The 20,216-nt window shown below is 35.2% G+C and overlaps 1 protein-coding gene across 1 annotated transcript in view; it reads left to right on the top strand.

The window, feature by feature from the left end:
- DCN (decorin) overlaps window positions 1-20,216 on the top strand; it is a 46,085-nt gene that overhangs the window by 19,849 nt on the left and 6,020 nt on the right. Inside the window, exons 2-6 of the mRNA XM_007946123.2 lie at window positions 1,433-1,545; window positions 9,202-9,415; window positions 10,410-10,523; window positions 15,017-15,110; window positions 19,422-19,560. Of these exons, the coding sequence (XP_007944314.1) occupies window positions 1,433-1,545; window positions 9,202-9,415; window positions 10,410-10,523; window positions 15,017-15,110; window positions 19,422-19,560 (674 nt within the window). The remainder of the gene's footprint in view (window positions 1-1,432; window positions 1,546-9,201; window positions 9,416-10,409; window positions 10,524-15,016; window positions 15,111-19,421; window positions 19,561-20,216) is intronic.

The following is a 20,216-nucleotide window of genomic DNA, read 5'->3' as shown; positions in this document are numbered from 1 at the left end:
GGTATTTTCAGATATGATAGAGAGGTGGCTTCTACCAAAGCTTGAAAAACATATCTGATATATGCTATGCAATCTAAAACTATGGAAATGATAACATTAATTTGAGTTAACAGAATATTAAGTTTTTGCTTAACATCATGTATCATTATAAAACAAAACCAATGGAAGAAATGCATATGTTATATCATTTAGTATTTTTTCCATTAACATTTATCATGATGATTTATTCAATATGTCTTATCTTTTGAATAAAGAAAGTTCATTCTTCTACAATGAGATGAATGATTATGTTGAAATATTTTTTATTACCATAGACCATTTGGCTATGCAATATGCTTTATTTATAAACTGAAAGTACAATTTCAGACCCAAATCTAAACTTTAAAAATAATGCTTCATATAATAATTAATATTAGAGATGTTATATTAACAAATTTAGTTTGTTCTATTCTAATTAGTCACATATCTATTGTTCATAAAATTATCAAATAAAATAGATATTTCTTAGCATTATGATTTAAACTGAAAGAATTAGTTGGATAAATTTTCAAATTGTTGAGAAACTAATTTGGCCACATGTTCATTTAATTTGAATTATAGAATTGTGGCAGTGTACGATGTAATAAAAGGGTCCTTAACTAATGACTTGGTTTGAGCTTCACTAAGTACAAGATGAAATAGTACAACTGTTGTTGTTGTTGTTGTTATGTGCCGTGGAGTCGGACCCGACTCATAACGACCCCTCCTTGGGTTTCCGAGGCAGTATCACTACGGAAGCAGATTGCCCCATCTTCCTTCTGAGGAGTGGCTGGTGGGTTTGAACCACCAGCAAGTGCTTTAGGCACTGTGCTACCAGAGCTCCTAGTAGAAGAGAAATATATAGATTTACAAATAACTCATACTTACTGTTTATCGAGGGAAATATTTTTAATATAAGAACAAGAAAAAAAATACTAAGATGTTTTTTGAGCTATACCTTAAAGACATACAGATTCTACCTTATGCAGAAGAATAATTACATGGGGAAATATACTAAGCTCTGTTTATGATTAAAGAAAAAAAAAATGATTGGAAAAGATAACTATTTTAAACTGCAGTTAATATAATTCTTAGAAGAGGAAATGTATGTTGCTGGTAAAGGTATTGGGAGCTCTGGTGGCATAGTTCCTAAGACATTTGACTGCTAACCAGAATGCTGGCTGTTCAAACCCACCAGCCGCTCCTTGGAAGGAAAGTTGGGCAATCTAGTTCCGTAGTGATACCGCCTCGGAAAACCCAAGGAGGGGTCGCTTTGAGTCAGATTCGACTCCACGGCAGTGAGTTTGGTTTTCGGTTTGGTAAAGGTATCATTACAACATCCGTTGTGATTTTGTAGTCCTCCAAAGAAAAGTTGTTTTTTACTGACTGTGCATTCTTGTAATCCTTTTGCTAGGTCTTGATAAAGTGCCAAAGGATCTTCCCCCAGACACAACGCTGTTGGACCTGCAAAACAACAAGATAACCGAAATCAAAGATGGGGACTTTAAGAACCTAAAGAACCTTCATGTAAGATTTTTTTTTTTTCAAGCTCCAGCAAGGTCTAACTTAAAAGTATTTTCAAAGCAAAACCTAGGTAACACCAAGAGGACTATATGGTAATAAGCACAAATATTCATATTTATTGAAGTCCCTCATGAGGGATTGTGGGGAGAGCAAAGCACCATATTTATTTCCCCTAAAAAAGTCATCCACATATATGATATGTATCTTTGGTATTTACTTCATAAAGGTACTTTTCATATTCATCATTTCTCATATTTTTATGAATGTAAATCTTATTCTTTCTGATGAGAGTGAACTTGGTAGAGGAACAAATAGCAAAATGGACCAAGTTTAGTGTTGCCCATTTTATTCCATTTTTCATTTTGTTTATTTTCATTCATTTTCTACAAGTGGTACAAATGAACTCCTAATGGCTCAAAGATTGCCCCCAAGAGAAAAGGAAAAATCATCCATTTTTTTTTTATAGTGAATACAATTCAGTCTTCCATCATATATATATATGTGTGTGTGTGTGTGTATGGTTTTTACTTGCTCTCAAGTCAATTCTTATGGTGACTCATGCATATTTTGCTTTTATATTTAAGATTGCACAAGCTGCATGCTCATCGGTGTTTTCATTGAGATTTTCACTTATGACTGTATTATTATAATGTAACACATTCCAGTCTACCAAAGTCAGGGTTTCTGCAAGGTAGAGATGGCATTCTCAATAGGGTACCATAAAAGAGACATTAAACTTTACGAAAGGGACTATTTATAAAAAGTTATGGGAACCGACAAAGCATTGTGAAGCACACAGCTATTACTGCTCTTAGGCCAGGTATAAGGAGAGGGTTCCAGAGCCATGAGAGGATTGTGGAGCTGTAGTCCCACCTCCTAACTCCCTGCTGGAGTTTCCTGTGTTTGATCTTCACTGGAGGCCAGAGCACAAGGTGTCTTGGTAATGCAGTCCCCAGAATTGCCCCTCCCGGCACATACATAAAGTCAGAGAAGGGCAAGGAATGAATTCTGCCATAGTTGGAAGAGGGCATGCTGTCCAAGCAAAATTTTGTGCTGTTATTCACATTGTTTTTGTTATTAGGTGCTGTTGAGTGGCTCCCGACTCATAGTTACCCTAGGCACAGCAGAACAAAACACTGCTCTCCTCACCATCCTCACAGTCCTGGCTGCGTTTGAACCCATTGTTGCAGCCACTGTGTTAATCTATCTAGTTGAGTTTCTTCCCCCTCTTCACTGACTGACCTACTAATTGACCAAGCATGATGTCCTTCTCCAGAGACTGAACCTTCCTAATAACATGGAAGACAAAGTCTCACCATCCTTGTTTTTAAGGAGCATTCTGGTTATACTTACTCCAAGATGGAATTGTTCATACTTCTGGGGGTCCATGGTATATTCATTACTCTTTGCCAACAACATAATTCAAATGCATCAATTCTTTAGTCTTCCTTGTTCGTTATCCAGCTTTCACATGCTTATGACGCAACTGAAAATACTACGGCTTGAGTTAGGCACACCTTAGTTCTCAAAGGGACATTTTTGCTTTTTAACACCATATTTATCTATCTATCTATCTATCTATCTATCTATTTATTTATTTATCTTTCTTTCTTTTTTTAATTTTACTGTGCTTTGGGTGCAAATTTCCAAAGCAAATATGTTTTACATTCAACAGTTCATGCACATTTGATTTCATGCCCTGATTACCATCCCCAACCATAAAAAAACTCCACTCCCCTCCCCTCCCTGTGAGTAGCCCCTCCCTGGGCCCTTCTTAACCATGCATTCCTGTCTGTCCAGCTTTCCTTTTGTGTGAATACTGTCCTCTGGTGTCTCATGGCTGATTGCTCTAAGAGGTGCAGCTTTCTAGAGTAGATAGGTGCATCACACTGGGGTAGGTGTCCTACATGTAGGTCTTTCTACTGTTGGGCTGACAGCCAATCCATGAGAGTGAATCTATTTCTAGGCCTAAAGGATAACTTGGGCCATCATCTTGGGTGTCCCGCTAGACTCTAAATGACCAGTAATTCTGGTCACTTTTCTGTTTTTGAATTTTGTTCCACATTTTTCTTCCCACTCTATCTAGGGTCTTCTATTTTGATCGCTTTCTGAGTGGTTGGCATTGATAGCCAAGCACCATCTAATTCTTCTGGCCTTGGGGTCATGAAAGCTGAGATCCTTGTGGTCCATCTTATCCTTGAACTGTTTCCAGATGCCTTTGATTTTCTTCACACTCCTTTGCTTCAACTGAGAGGAGACCAATAGTTGCATGTTAGATGGCCACTCAATGGCTTTTAAGATCCCAGTTGCTATTCACCAAAGTAGGTTGTAGAACACAATTTTTATGTACTATGTTGTGCCAGTTAAATATGATGTCTTCTGAGACTTTGCTACTTTTTAACACTTTAAGAAAGTCTTTTGCAGCAGATTTGCCCAATACAATACATTGTTTCATTTCTTGATGGCTGGTTTTAAGGGCCTGTTATACATATGGACTTCATAAGTCAGAGCTGACTATATGGCAACTAACAACAACAACATGTTGTAAATGAGAAATGCTCCAGTCAAATAAGGTTAAGCCTTGTTAAGTCAGCCTTCTGTGAGAGTAAATGCATTGTCAGTTCATTTATGGCACCAGAGTCCATATCATATTTATTAACTAATCCAATTTTTTAGCTTTGTGGTGAGTATCATAAGCCCAAGCCCACCCCACCCCCAAAATATCAATGCCTATTTTAATACAAATTAGATTTCGATGTCTAAAAGAAAGAATATAAAAGTCTCATTGTGTCTGTATTTGACTCTAGTTAGGCCACTCTTAAAATATTGAGTCTAGTTCTAGGCAAGCCATTTTTAAAAGACTATTAACCTTTGAGCATCCAGAGATGGATGATCATGGTGAGAGAGGATCTGAAAGTCATGTGTTATAGGCACAGTGGAGGGAGATGTGGATATCTAAACTGAATGGGAAAAATCACTAGTGACATATTTGAATGACTGTGTTGGAGAAAAGGAATTCTATTTCTTTACTTCAACTCCATGATGATGGAACGTTCCTAGAAGTGGAATTTCAGGGACACATGCTTTTGTTCAACATTAAAAAATAACTCTTAAAAAGTTTGAGCTTTCATAAAATGGACAAGATTGCTTAGTGATGAGTGACCTATCTGTGGCAATAAGAGTTTATAATTTCTTATAATGCATGTCATAGAAATACATTCTTAAGGTTGAGAATATGAACATAAGCTCCTATCTATGATAAATTCATATCCATGTATTACTTCTAGACATTTTAGAATATAATTGAGGGGATAAACCGTAAGAATAGGAAATATGCTAGCAAAAAATAAATATAAAAATAGATAATCTACTGTAGATTGGAATAAAGAATAGAGTCATGAGGGAAATAATATAGTTTAAAATAAACCAGTCGTAAAAAAACTACAGAGTTAATGTAATCAAGAAAAGATTCAGCTATTAAATTTCTCAAAGCCAACATGAGAAAAGGAATAAGTGTGTTTTCATTAGAAAAACATATACCAAATTTTTCCTAGGAAGCAAATATTTTCCCTTATGATTTTAAGATTGTACTTGGGATAGTGAATAAAAATGATAATATGTAATGAAATTCCAGAGGCAATTTCTCAAGGTGATCAACAATATATGTACAAATTGGTGTAAGTGGTAAGTGTCATGGGCATCAAAATCAAACTAACTGCTGTGGAGTTGGTCCTGACTCATAGCAACCCCTCCTTGGGTTTCTGAGGCAGTATCACTCAGAAATAGATTGTCCAACCTTCCTTCTGAGGAGTTGCTGGTGGGTTTGAACTGCCAGCCTTCTGGTTAGCAGTCAAATGCCTTAGGCATGACACCACCAGAACTCTCCCAAAGTAAGGAAAAAAATCAGATATTGTTGTATATTAGGTTACTGGTTAGTGTTTTGGCAAACAGAATAAAGGGTCTTATAAGATTTGCAAAATTTTCAAAGTCAGAGTGAATAATAAAAGGAGGCTTTCTGTGAAAGAGAAAACCAAGTCAGAATAAACAATAAGCAGACAAATAAGAATATAGCTCATTAGAGTAAAAAATACAGGCTTAGAAACAGTAGAGGATAGGCTTGAGTACAGATTCTGAAACTTGGGCCAGTGGATACAGTGATTGGGTACTGGGTCTGAGCACCACTTCATCTCCTGTGCCCTTTCTTGTTAAAGTTTCACTGGGAGTGAGCTGATGGTGATACCCACAAGGATGTCAATAGTTATTTAAATTATTATTGGAATTAAAGAGTGATAATAATAATGATAATAAAATGAATATCATTACTTTCAGTAAAATATTTAAAGCACTTCCTTTTATTTTCATGTGGTGGTTGGTGGTTGTGTGCCGTCGAGTCAGACCCAACTCATAGCGACCCCTCTTTGGGTTTCTGAGGCAGTATCACTACGGAAGTAGATTGCCCCATCTTCCTTCCAAGGAGTGGCTGGTGGGTTTGAACCACCAGCCTTAGGGTTGGCAGTCAAGTGCCTTAGGCACTATGTTACCAGAGCTCCCTTCATTTTCATAAGCATACATTAAAGTTATTTTTAAGGAAGGAAACTTTCTCTTATTCTAATTCCAAAAATCTTTATATTTAATTGTAATCTATATATTTTTTTTGAACTTCTTATGTTCTTAAATAAGAGATACTTGGTTTTATGATGCTGTCATTAAATGTGTAATAATATATGTTTTTTTCTTTTTCCAAGTGTCCTTCTAAGTATGTTTCCAGGCAATGGTTTATTTCTTTCTGCTTCAAAGTATACATCAGAAGACAGAGAGAGGAGTTTATTAGAGCTTCCAAGTCTTCAGAGGAAGTCAAAGAGATATTTGTCTCCTACTCTTTCATACATGATCGCTTCTATCCTTGTTATCATGCAAATAAACATTATAATTTCAGCATGGAAAACCACATTTGAAAGAAAAGGAAGGGGAGAAATGAAAATTTGTAAGGATTTAAATTAGAAAGAATTGAACATAAATAGGATCTTTTTTCCATCAATTATTTTATCAATTTATAACTATGTAGTTAATTATGATTGACACATCTCACATAAGAGCTATTGTATGCATATATATATATATATATATATATATAAAGAAAACTATATAAACTATAAACTAATGGAAAAATAAAATGAGATACTGTCACCATTCAATGTATTTCCTTTGAATAATAGTTTTATAAATCTATTAACAAAGTTTTTTATTATTGAAAAAAAAACACTTGTTCAGAAAATGCTTTAACAATTACTACATATTAGGCAGTGTTCTTAGTACTTTATACCCATTAATTTATTTTATCTTTGTAATTGTTCTCATGAGGCAGACACTCTTAGTATCCCTTTTGGACAGATGAAAGTTAGGCACAGAGATGTTACATATCCATAGTCACATTGCAATTTAGAATCAGAGCTGAGCTTGAACTCTGAACCAGATTGCTTGAGGCTTTGTACTGATCATTGCCTATTAATGTGATGGTGATTATAAAAGTCCTTAGAACAATATGTAATATAGTGACTATCCTACATAAATGGCTTTGGTAAAAAAAAAATAATAATAATACATAATATTAAAATAGATGGGTTTCACATAACATAAAGGAGGTTTTTAAGTCACTTTTAATATATTTTATTACATTACCAAGCTTTCACATTTTCCTCCAAGGGTGACAATTGAGGACCTAATTGCATTCATTTTAGGTTCCACTATTTGGGATATTTTGTAATAATACAAATCATACCACCTTTCTCTACTCTGGTTAAGGATTTCAATGATTTCCCTCACTTTTTGCTTGTTAATGTCAATATCTTATAACCTTACCCCCCATAAATGTTTGTACTTTCTCTAATATTCGTTGGAATCCTTTAGGGTTTTTTGTTAATCAACCATCACATCTAAGATTAGGTAAGATTATGTTACTTGTAATACATTTTAATCAGTCAAATAATATGGGTCACACGAGAATATGCATGGGTTTATTCACTGTTACCCTCAGAAAATGTGTTTGCTTTTCTGTAAATTCTCACTGCCCTAATTTTCCAGTTCCCTGTTTGCCACTCTGCATACTTTTATATACAAAAAACTGTTACAGTGGAAAATACAAGTTCTTAGACATTGATAAACTTACCCTAAATAGGACTAGTTGGTAAGGTAACTGAAAAATAATAAAAAACAGCGTGGTTCCTGTCCAAGAGTAGACATATAGATCATTGTAACAGAATGAAGTAGTCCAAAAATAGGTTTAGCATTAGCTATGGGTATAATGAAAGTCATGAATAAGAAGTAATTTTCTATATTATGAGAACTCAGAAACAGATATGTAAAATTTCCAAAAAAGTTAACGTGTTTGACCATAGAAAATTATCAGCCTTTTATATACAAAAGAAACAAAAAAAAGAATAATATATTAAGCTTCTGCATTTCATATTTATGACATCTTTAATCTCTGAACTAATTATTAAAATGTATTAATATTTAATAAAAATAACCTCTTGAAGTCATCTTTAAACCAAACAATAGTTTAGCTAATTGGGAAAAAATGCTTGCCTTGAGTATGGTATATATATATTTTTTTAAAGTTACATGATAAAGGAGTTCTGGTGGCGTAGTGCCTAAAGCATTTGACTGCTAATCAGAAGGCTGGCAGTTCAAACCCACCAGCCACTCCTCAGAAGGAAGGTTGGACAAGCTACTTCAGTAGTGATACCGCTTCAGAAACCCAAGGAGGGGTCACTATGAGTCAGATCTGACTCAATGGCAGTCCATTTGGGTTTTTTTTTTTTGGTTTGCATATATGATAAAGTAACAAAGCAACTTGAAAGTTTACATGAGAAACTTAGGAAAGAGTAAGTTTGTTAATGATGGTGAAATAATTTGGGAAAAGATATAAAAACTGTGGCACAGCTTGAAGAATGGAACCAGTGTCATGGAATTGTACATATAGAAATTGTTGAATTGGTATGTGTTTGTTATGTATATTTTTACCAACAATTAAAAAAATAATAATAAGTTTGGTGATCAGACAATCAGTTCCCTGTCAAAAAAATATCATGAATGATAAAAAAAATAAAAAAAAAACCTGTTTAACCTTTCCAGTGAGAAGGAAATGCAAAGGGAAGCAGTGTGCTACAAATACTCAATATACATTTGACAAACTTTTTGAAAATGATTATATCTAATTTTTTAAGGTGGTAAGGGAAATTTTACTCTCTTGCATTACTGTTGGTAATATAAATCAATACTGCCCTTTTGTAATAAAATTCATGACACTAGTCAATGAAGATAGATTTTCAGTTTGAAACTCACTGGTAAATGGATGCCATGGCACTGGATTCTCCTCAAGTATCTTGGGTGACTCCAGTAATTAATTTTTATCTTCAAGAGTATTTATATATGGTATGTATATTATCCCATCTCTGTTCTCTTTGTTCTTAACAATCAGGTCTTTGTATTATATACTTCTTACATAAAGAAATCACATCTATTTATTGCTTTCTGATTTCTTAGAGTTTTCCAACTTCCAGCTAGTCTTATGAATGCAACAACTTTTCTAGGAACTTGTTATACGTATGCGGAAAGTTTGGGATTTAAGGAAATTATATTTTTATTCAATATCTACAGGCGTTAATCCTTGTCAACAACAAAATTAGCAAAATCAGCCCTGGAGCCTTTGCACCTTTAGTGAAACTGGAACGACTTTATCTGTCCAAGAATCAGCTCAAGGAATTGCCAGAAAAAATGCCCAAAACTCTTCAGGAGCTGCGTGCCCATGAGAATGAAATCACCAAAATTCAAAAAAATGTGTTCAATGGACTGAACCAGATGATTGTCATAGGTACAGATATTCTTATAACTCTAAGACCGGGATCCAAGTTTCCCCTAAAAAAATTTCAAGTAAGCTTTAGCTCAAGAAAGGTAAATTGGCTATAATGTACATGCCTTAAGTTTATATGAATTATAGCAACAGGTCTAGGAGAAATGGAATCTTGATTCCATGACTCCCGATGTTATTTGTGCTCCTCTTCTTGAGGTTCAGAAAACATGGAGAAAGATCTAGAGCTGAAGTAATGCTACATTATGCTAAATATGAAGGATGGAGTCATGCTTAGAGATATTGGGGATACCTTTCCATTGTATTAGAGCTCTGGTGGTGCAGTGCTAAAACATTTGGCTGCCACCCAAAAGGTTTGAGGTTCAAATCCACCAGCTGCTCCTCAGAGAAAGATGAGGCAGTGTGCTTCCATAAATATTTACAGCCTTGGAAACCCTACAGAGCAGTTCTACTCTGTCCTGTAGGGTCTCTATGTGTTGAAATTGATTCAGTGGCTCTGGTTTGGGGAGTTTTTTTTTCCCCAATGTGGGGATTTGTTGTGTTCTGAACAGCTATAAATCATTTTCTTTAAAAACATTATAATGTTTTGCTACATATGTAGTAAAAGAAAAATGTAATTTTATAATTGGCTTAAAAAATCCTGGACACAAATTCTTTATCAATTTAAAGAAACTTAAGAAAATAACAGCCCTAAAATAAGGTGTGATTTGAGAACTCTTGCTTTTGTTGATTTCTAGACAACCTTATGTATGCATTTTAAAATGTTTTATTGTTGTTGTTTTTGTACTACTATTTTTTACTTTTGTTTTATTATGGGAAATTTTGCCTTTATTTTTCTATTCCTCTGGGGAGGAAAACCCTTAATTTTTCATTTGCTTCTCAATTAAGTGGTTAGTGACACATATTTTGGTTAGATTTATTGTTAAAACAGGCATTATTCTGACTTTTATAATTTTAATATTATTCTCAAAACTCCTTGCACTTACTGCATTTGTAGAACTGGGAACCAATCCACTGAAGAGTTCAGGAATTGAAAGTGGAGCCTTCCAAGGAATGAAGAAGCTATCCTATATCCGCATTGCAGACACCAATATCACCACCATCCCCAAAGGTGACCAAACATTCTTCAAAGCATTTTGGAAATATAAATCCAAAGACGTTGACGTTTGGGAAGATGTTTTGGAAATTTGAGTTGTGCACCAAGTGGTCAACTTTAGTTTCCAGTGAATTCTTAATCCATGGCAGTGACTCTGGCAAGCTGTGTGATCACCGGAATACCCAGGCTTCCTACGGAGAGGGCTGGACTCTTTCAGTATAATGTCCCTTCTAATATGCAACTAACACACAGTGATTTTTATATTATAGAATTATGATATCACAAAGAAGAAAAACACAGATGTTTAAAATGTAACGTCCCTTAGTAGTACTTAAAAAAAAAAAAAAGGAATACATGACAGTATTTCTGAAATTGAGATTATTTTTACATAGGATCTCCAATTGTTCAGTGAATTCTGTTACATCTTAGGACAATTCAGTTACTATTACCTAAAGAAGGATCCACAGTGACCATCAGTCTTACTTAAAGACTGTTGGTTACATATTGTAGTTAAACAGTGTGGATTTTAGAATCAGTTTGCTTGAGGTCACATTACCACTAATTGGCTCTAAGATCTTGGACAAGTTACTTAATTTCTATGCCTCAATTTCTTTATCTGTAGAGTGGAAATAATATTTATATCCCATTCAGTTTTAAAATAAAATAATTAGTATAGAAATATCTATTATGTAGATAGATTAATATCTATTAATATGATTATATTATGATCTATTATTATAATAATTAATTTAATGTGATCTATTATTAACTGATAATGAATATTAATACAATCTATTATTAATCAATAATGATTAATATTAATTGATTGATATGATCTATTATCATATTAATATGATCTATATTAGATTAATATGATCTGTTATTAATTAATAATGTTTTGAACACTCTCTCTCCTTAGTCAATCAACCAAACACTGTGGCTAGGCCAGTGGATAGGATATAGGACCTGCCTTCAAGGGGCTTTCACTACGGAGCAAAGTTAGACAAGTAAAGAACAATCAGCACACAATGTAAGTGTTCTTGTTGTGGCAAGAGCACAGTGCTAAGGAATACCCAGGAAAGGTATATAAAACAATCTTTGCCAATCAGGAAAAAAAAAATTAAACCACCAATAAAAAATTCCTCTAATTTGCACATTTTCCCTGCACCATGTTTTTCAATCTCCCAAAACCATTTTAGATTGTCTAGTTTTCTCAATCTGCTCATTTCCCAAATTAGATGCCTTGTTCTTGGGCTAAGTACAAAGCGTAGGCAATTGGTATTTGCCCACAGAAAACATCAATTATCCTATATTGTGTTTCCATGAAAACTTCAACTTCAGAGAGTATGTATGTATTCCAGAGAGTGCTATATTGACACCCTTTTCCTCTCTTTTTTGGCTAACAGAGGATTCTTTTATGTCCAAACTCATATAGTAAGTGTGGGAATAAATAGGTAACTAGATGGATAGATAGAGGTTAACTTACAGTTTATGTAGCACTTTATATTTGTTCATCTGCAGTGCAGTGATTTCATAAATAAATATATGGCCCATTCTTATTATTCACACATTCCATATTTTGACTTTGCCTATTTGCTAAAAATTATCTGAGCACTTTAGCCATTGTACACTGATAAACATATCACAGAGTGATGAAATATTCTCATCTGAGATTGAACAAGGGTGGCTCAATATTCACTAATTTAGTATTCATAGGACATTCCTAGTGAATAACAACAGTACATATTTCATATATATTCATTTCATATTTTTTATATGGATGGATATATAAATACATATGAAAACTGAATAAAAGGCAACTAGAATAACTTTCTGCATCTCAAGTGATGGCATATGATTAAATATTAAATCTCTTGCCTAAAAACAATAGCGTTAGGAGGTCAGGAGCATGTCTTTTCCACTACTTCATGCTGCCAGAAGACTTGCATTAAGTATGTCCTACAAAATATCCCTCAGTTACACATTTAATCACTGAGTGATTTTTCCCTTTACTTTCTTACATTTTCTCCCTGTTACAGGCTCACTTTTCTTATCATCTCTGGCTTGCTTTTGTTTATTAACACTCGATAATATAAAATTATAGTAACTGCAATTTAGTGAACACTTACTGAGTGCCAGGCATTGTGCCACACTCTGTTCGTGGATTATCCCCTTTATTTTATGAATGAGGAAAATGAGGCTTAAAGAGATTAAATAAATTGTGTTCCAAGTCTAGGAGCCAGGAAGTGATGGAGCTGGGATGATGCACTACTGATGTCAGAACTCATGTGTTAACCCATCTCACTTTACTTCCTTCTTAAGCCTTTCTATGCATATTTATGCCTGTTCAATTTACAAGTCTGTCTTTCCTAGGTTGGAAGCCTTATGCCTGCATGTTCCCAGCCTCATAGAAGTCCATTTCCAGAGTGTCTTCCATCCCTCATGGAAACTGAAAGACAGTGTAGTGCAGAGGTTATAACATCATACCCCAGAGCTAAACCAGTCTGAGTGCAAGACCTGACTCAGATGTTTAGTTGTTGTGCAGTTTTGGTTAATTATTTACTTCTCTGAAACCTCAGTTTTGTTATCTGTAACATGAGGTATTAATAACACCTTTCTTTTAGAGATTATTGTGAGGATTAACAGATATAAAGCTTGTAATGTACACATGCAATACCTGGCCAAAAATAATCTCTCGATATATTTTATTTTAAAAGGTTAAAAAAAAAAAAAGTCACTGAAGCATAGATTCTTTAGCTAAAGGTCTCAGGGCAAAGGCTAATGATTTTCTTTATGAATTTGCCTCTATCTGTCCTATTTGAAGTGTTTTTCTTCCATAGTCACACTTCTGTGTTGCTATGACTTTTTTTGAGGGAGGAAACTGACACTCCTAAAGAGGAGACCATAGAAACTAGGTAAGGCTGATTCATGTGGCGATAATTGGTACACCCTAGACACTATTTTTTTTAACCCTTCCATGGTGATAAGGAAGAAATGATGCATATTCATTTTTTTTTGTTATATAGTCATGAGTTATGAGAATATTAAATAAATTACATTTACTTTCTCTAAAGAGAATCAAGTGATTTAAATTCCTTATATATATATACATATATATATATCATGACTGTGATTTCTTAGTATTTGTTCAGTAGGGTAATACACTGAATTTTTTCATTTCCTCCAGTTACATGCATGGTATTGTAACTTTCTTTGGCCATTTGGGAGCACATCATATTCCCTACTCGGTATCTGGGTACTCCATAAAATTTATAACTTCTTTTGAGTCTCTGATTCTTCTTCCATGCAAAAGTGTTAGTGACAACTACTTTATACATTGCGATAATTAAATGAAGTAAGTTATTAAAACTGCCAAGCTCAGTGTCTGGTACAAAACAGATATATAATCAGTAAAAATTTCTTTACTTAGCATCTCCCAAACAAAACATACAACCATAAAGAAATTAATAATCATTTTTGAGTGAAAAATGAACTAAACTTTTACATTACATTGACAGAATTCGGTGAGATTTAATGAAAATCTCAGGCTAAACAAAACCTGTAATTTTCCAATTATGTATCCTTATGGACAACAACAAAGATCTTGAGGCAATCAAAAGTTAGTTCTACAGGGAAGAAAAATGTCTATGCTATTTATAGTTGTTGCTATTATTGTAAGAGGAACAATATCCATTTAAAATATAGAAAAATATAATACATCTTCAGATGGCAAAGAGAAAGAAAAATAAACTATTTAAACTTCTATATATACATTACAAATCTTTGAAAGTCAGGAAGTGTCATCCAGAGGTTTGCTGAGTATTTTGGAGCTAAAGTTATCTCCTGAGATGTTCTAAATATGGCAAATTACTTGAGTGTAGCTATCTCTACTTGTCTTTAAGAACAGTTTGACTTCAAAGTTATAAGTAAGCTTTAGCTGTTTCCACACATACATTGCAGATACATTTATGTTTTCACGGAAAGTTGAGTAAGACCAAGGCCAGTACAATATAACAGTATTAGTTATTAATGATGTTCATTAATTAATATCTTTAATTTCCATACATCTATAGAATGTGTATGGGTTTAGGTTATAAGTAATCTCTTTACTATGGCACAAATGCTTATCTCCCCTTTTCAGAGTTTGTATATTTTATTAGCGGGAGTATTAGCCATTAACACAGATGGAGGAAAGTAATGAAATTTAATATTTGAGCTTCACTTCTGCAGTTATATCAACTGCTAGGATAAAAGTGTACTTCATGATAAACATAGGTCTGTAATTTTGTTAGTCAAAGTAAGAGAAAACTAGCAAGGACTTGAACTACTTCAAAAAGTATATATTAAGACAGAAGAAATGGAGGGAAAAAATGAAAAGCCAAACCAATTCTTTAAAACCATATATATTTAAGAAAACTCCGATGATGTATGTCCTCATTAAGTCTTTCCACATTCTGTAATTGAAATGTTTATTTGCTATTTTTGAATCTTGTATTTCCATGTTCTAGGTCTTCCCGCTTCTCTTACTGAATTACATCTTGATGGCAACAAAATCACCAAAGTTGATGCAGCTAGCCTGAAAGGACTGAATAATTTGGCTAAGTAAATAGTATTATTTCATAACTTTCTTTCAGTAAAATGGCTAGGTGTGTTAATGTCTACGTGCTCGGAATTCAAAACATGACAACTGTTTTTTTGAAAAATAATGTTTTATTGTGGTTTCATTAAAGGTTTACACAGTATTTTAGGTTCCCATTCAACAACGTCTACACGAGTTGTTCAGTGACATTGGTTACATGCTTTACAGTGCATGAACATTCTCATTATTTTCATTCTGGTTTTTCTCTTTATGAAAAGTGATATTTAACTGTAACATTTATTTTGTTGCTGTTCTTAACAACCTCAAACTGCAACCATGCCCAATTATTTCTGCAAAGAAATCAATGAAGTAGAATAGCTCATATTTTATGAATACCATTTATTTTATACATTAATTAGAATATACTTATTTGCAAGATGTTTGCATAAATCCGTTATGTTCATTCAATATGTTCAAATTTAGCGGCACTAAACAGAAGCTCAAGCAGATGACAATGCAGTGTCCAGAATTTAAAAATGCATTAAAATTAAAGCTACCAGGACATGGAATGTTGGGCATTTTGCAATATAGCATTAGAATTGTGGTGCAATGCCTAAGGCATTTGACTGCTAACCAGAAGGCTGGCGGTCCAAACCCACCAGCCACTCCTTGGAAGGAAAGTTGGGCAATCTACTTCTGTAGATATGCCACCTTGGAAACCCAAGGAGAGGTCGCTTTGAGTCAGACCCAACTCCGTGGCACTGAGTTTGGTTTTAGTTAGTGCCTATCTTGCTTTCTAATATAACTTTAGTCTTTCTATAGTTGCAGTCTGGTTAAGAAATAACAAGAGAAGAGTTCTGTCAAAACTTTTTCAGTTGTCATCAAGGAACATCCCAACTTGATCCACATGCAGTGCTGAATGTTTCTACAGAGAAACAAAATTTATATACTGAGTTGACTGACTCCACTTTCTGTATATGAATTTCATTGTAGATAAGTAAACACAAAGTGTATATGCCTATCTTTGAGACATAACTAAGCTCAGATTGGTGTATAATGAAGCTCCTCCCTCTTGGGTGAATATTTCCCAATGACCTAATGGACGGTAGGTCACCATCCATTGATGGTCACATTGAGTCTGTGACTATAGCTACAACATATCACCCTGATGTCTCAAATACTTAGAAACCCTTCGTCTAGAGCTATTTTAATTATGATTTCTCCTACACATATGTTTTCACGAGCTCTGGTAGCATAGTGGCTAAGACACTTGCTTGCTAACCAGACGGCTGGCGGTTCAAACCCACCAGCCACTCATCGGAAGGACGGTTGGGCAATCCTACTTCTGTAGTGATACTGCCTCGGAAACCCAAGGAGGGGTCGCTATGAGTCGGGTTTGACTCGACGGCACATAACAACAACAACAACAGTAATATGTACAGGAGCTCTGGTGGCGCAGTGGGTAAGGCATTTGGCTGCTAATTAGAAGGTTGGCCACTAGCCTAATATGTAGAACTTACCTTTATGATTGAGTTCCTATACCTTTAGAAAAATGTAGGCAGATGAATTGCATTGCTTATTGTGTACAACTGTCTTTAAGATAATTATTATTCCTACTATTACCAGTAGTAGTAGTGGTGATAATTATCAGTAGGAGGAGGAGGAGAAGGAGGAGGGATAAATAATATTCTAAAGTTCTGAGTAAACCATTCATGCTACCTATGCAATTTTAGAAAATGTTCATTTTATTCTGAAAGTAGTATGGAGGTTTTAGAGATTCTTCACTTTGGTATTGATGTCATATGCTCTGTATTTAATAAAATAATAAAGAGCTATTAGACTTCAAAAAATCTGATAGAAATTCACATTTATCTCTAAAAGGATGTTTAATTCCACTCATTAAATTGTACCAGAATGCCTTACTGGCCAGACAAACTTTCCCAACTCAAGAACTGAACACATTTCATTTTGGAATCAAATCCAGAGAAATCTGCCCATTAAACCATCAAATCCTTCTGTTGTTTGCTTCTCATCAATGTTGGAACATTACAATCAAACTGCGGAAAAAGAAAGCAGCAGCCTGTTATCTCAAGAGACTGTTCCAAGTAAAATATTCACTTATGTATTAGGGACAAGTGGGACAGCATAGTGTGTGCTTCTTTGAAGAAATAGAAAATGGTTTTCAGGCAAACTTTCCTTGCTTTACTTAAGTATATAAATCCTCATTTCCTTAATTAAGTAGAATATTTTTCAATAGAAAGATCATTGCATTTATTCACGTGTCTGCTACCCTTCACAGTGCCTAAGGTGATCTCGTGTACACAGTTGTTATTGTTGTTATGTGCCGTCTAGTCTGACCAACTCATAGCGACCCCTCCTTGGGTTTCTGAGGCAGTATCACTGCAGAAATAGATTGCCCAACCTTCCTTCCAAGGAGTGGCTGGTGGGTTTGAACCACCAGCCTTCTAGTTAGCAGTCAAGTGTCTTAGGCACTATGCTACCAGAGCTCCTTCTCAAAAACATTTTTTTATTGAATGTACAAATGGTTGAATAAATAAAGTTTTTTGAGTATATTATTAGGAATTTTCTATTCTTCTAATAAATGCATTAGTCCAAAGATAGATGGTGAGTCTTAGAGTGTTGTCAAAACTGGAAACAAATTCTGAAATCGAAAAGGAATGACCAGAAATAAGAGATGAATGCCTAAGTCACAGGGAAAAACCAACAAAATGTTTCAGAATCAAGATTCTAGGCTGATAAGCAAAAGATAATATAAACCAACTATGTTATTAACAGGAGGTCTGGTAGCACAGTGCCTAAGACACTTGACTGCTAACCGGAAGGCTGGCAGTTCAAACCCACCAGCCACTCCTCAGAAGGAAGATTGGGCAATCTACTTCTGTAGTTATACCACCTCAGAAACCCAAGGAGGGGTCGCTATGAGTGAGGTCTGACTCCATGGCACATAAAAACAACAACAACATGTTATTAACAGCTTAGAATCAGTAAAATCAGTAAGCTGTAACCTCAGTTATTTAAAATACTATGGTTAAAATTGGAAGCTAGCCTAATTTGTAAAGATGGTAGAGACTTTCTTAATATCCAAGAATCACTGCATTTGAATGAATCCTAAAGTTTCTCCCTCTTTCCCATTGGAGATTTCTGGCTCTGTTCCATTACCCATTTGCCTCATGGTCTCTGTCATTTTGAATTTATGTCACCTTGGTTTTCATTGTGCTTCATCCCTACAATGTTGAACAGATTAGTTTTGTCTCTAAATCGTTTTTTCCTCCCCTGAAACTCCATTTACTCTGAGGGGAAATTATAGCAGTAGAATTCTCAAAGATTTTGCATCTATTAAAATATATATATGAACCAAAACTTTGAGTGGATTGAACTTGAAGGGAAGAAAATTTATGAGAATATATGAGAAATTTCCATGGAACCAAGAGACAGAGTTCTAGGTAGGAAGGGTAGATCAGAATCCAGGAACAGTGGCACGAGGCAAATTCTGACAGTGATAGTTAAATGATCATTGATGAACTGTTCCAACTGAATGTAAAATGCTATTTCTGCTAACCTTTCTAACAGACAGGTTTACTTACTTATTGGAACATTAGGCTTTTATTTCCAATGAAGGAATGTATGTGATAGATATACTATTGTTTGATTTCCAGAGTGACCAAAATGATAATACTATTTCTTCTAGCTCTCTTTGAAATTAATACATTACTTACACATATAAATAAATTTAAAAGTTATTTATTGAGCATGTCAAACACTGGCTTAGTACTGACTGTACTATAAGATAGTCACTATAATTAAGGAGGGAGCTCTGGTAGCATAGTGGTTAAGGCACTTGCCTGCTAACCAGACGGCTGGCGGTTCAAACCCACCAGCCACTCCTCGGAAGGAAGGTTGGGCAATCCTACTTCCGTAGTGATAACTGCCTCGGAAACCCAAGGAGGGGTCGCTATGAGTCGGGGCCGACTCGACGGCACTTAACAACAACAACAACATAATTAAGGAACTTATATTCAGTGTAAAGATGCACAGAAGAACACAGGCATTTAAAACACAATCCCTTAAGAGGGTGATGACAGGATATTGTATGGTCAGGCGGGGTACCTCTCCAGTCTTACATTGTTGGAGGAGAAGGTAACTCTCACCTGAGACCTTAAGAAGAAATGGCTCGGAGAAGTTGGAAAAAGCAGAGGGAATAGTATGCGCAAACATAAAAGCTATGCTTTGCTGTTAGCTTGATTAATCACACAGCACCTGTAAGAAAGACATCCGAGTGGGGTGTATGCATTCAACGCCCTTTTCTGTTACAGATTGGGACTGAGTTTCAACAGCATCTCTGCTGTGGACAATGGCTCTCTGGCCAACGCACCTCATTTGAGGGAGCTTCACTTGGACAACAACAAGCTTATCAAAGTGCCTGGTGGGCTGGCGGAACATAAGTATATCCAGGTAAACCTATACCACTAAATATGGAGTCACTGGGTGACTGGGTGGTGCAAATCGGTTGATGCAGTTGGCTGTTAACCAACAGTTTATAGATTCAGGTCTACACTGAGGCACTTCAGAAGAAAGGTCTCATGCTCTACTTCTGAAAAAATCAGCCATTGAAAACCCTATGGAGCACATTTCTCCTCTCACATATATGGGGTCACCATGAATTGAAAGTTTTTTTCCTCAGCAACTGTGAAAAACACAACAAAAAAGCTTCTCTGTTGGCGCTCTGGTAGTGCAATGGTTAAGCACTCAGCTGCTACCTGAAAGGTCAGCAGTTTGAACTTACCAGCCACTGTGAGGGAGAAAAGATCTGGCAGTCCACTCTCATAAAACTTTCAGCCTAGGAAACCCTATGGGCAGTTCAACTCTGTCCTATAGGTTCACTGAGTTGAAATCAACTTGAATGCCCAAAAAACAGCAACTGGGATACTAGAAGACAAGAAGCCCTACATATATATATATATATGAGCTCTGGTAGCATAGTGCCTAAGGCACTTGACTGCTCACCAGAAGGCTGGCGGTTCAAACCCACCAGACACTCCTCAGAAGGAAGGTTGGGCAATCCTACTTCCATAGTGATACTGCCTCAGAAACCCAAGGAGGGGTTGCTA

The sequence above is a fragment of the Orycteropus afer genome, unplaced genomic scaffold (genome assembly GCF_000298275.1).
Source record: "Orycteropus afer afer isolate SDZICR_OR568_19922 unplaced genomic scaffold, OryAfe1.0 scaffold00151, whole genome shotgun sequence".
In the NCBI taxonomy this organism is placed as follows: domain Eukaryota; kingdom Metazoa; phylum Chordata; class Mammalia; order Tubulidentata; family Orycteropodidae; genus Orycteropus; species Orycteropus afer.
This window is presented reverse-complemented; position numbering and strand designations above follow the sequence as displayed.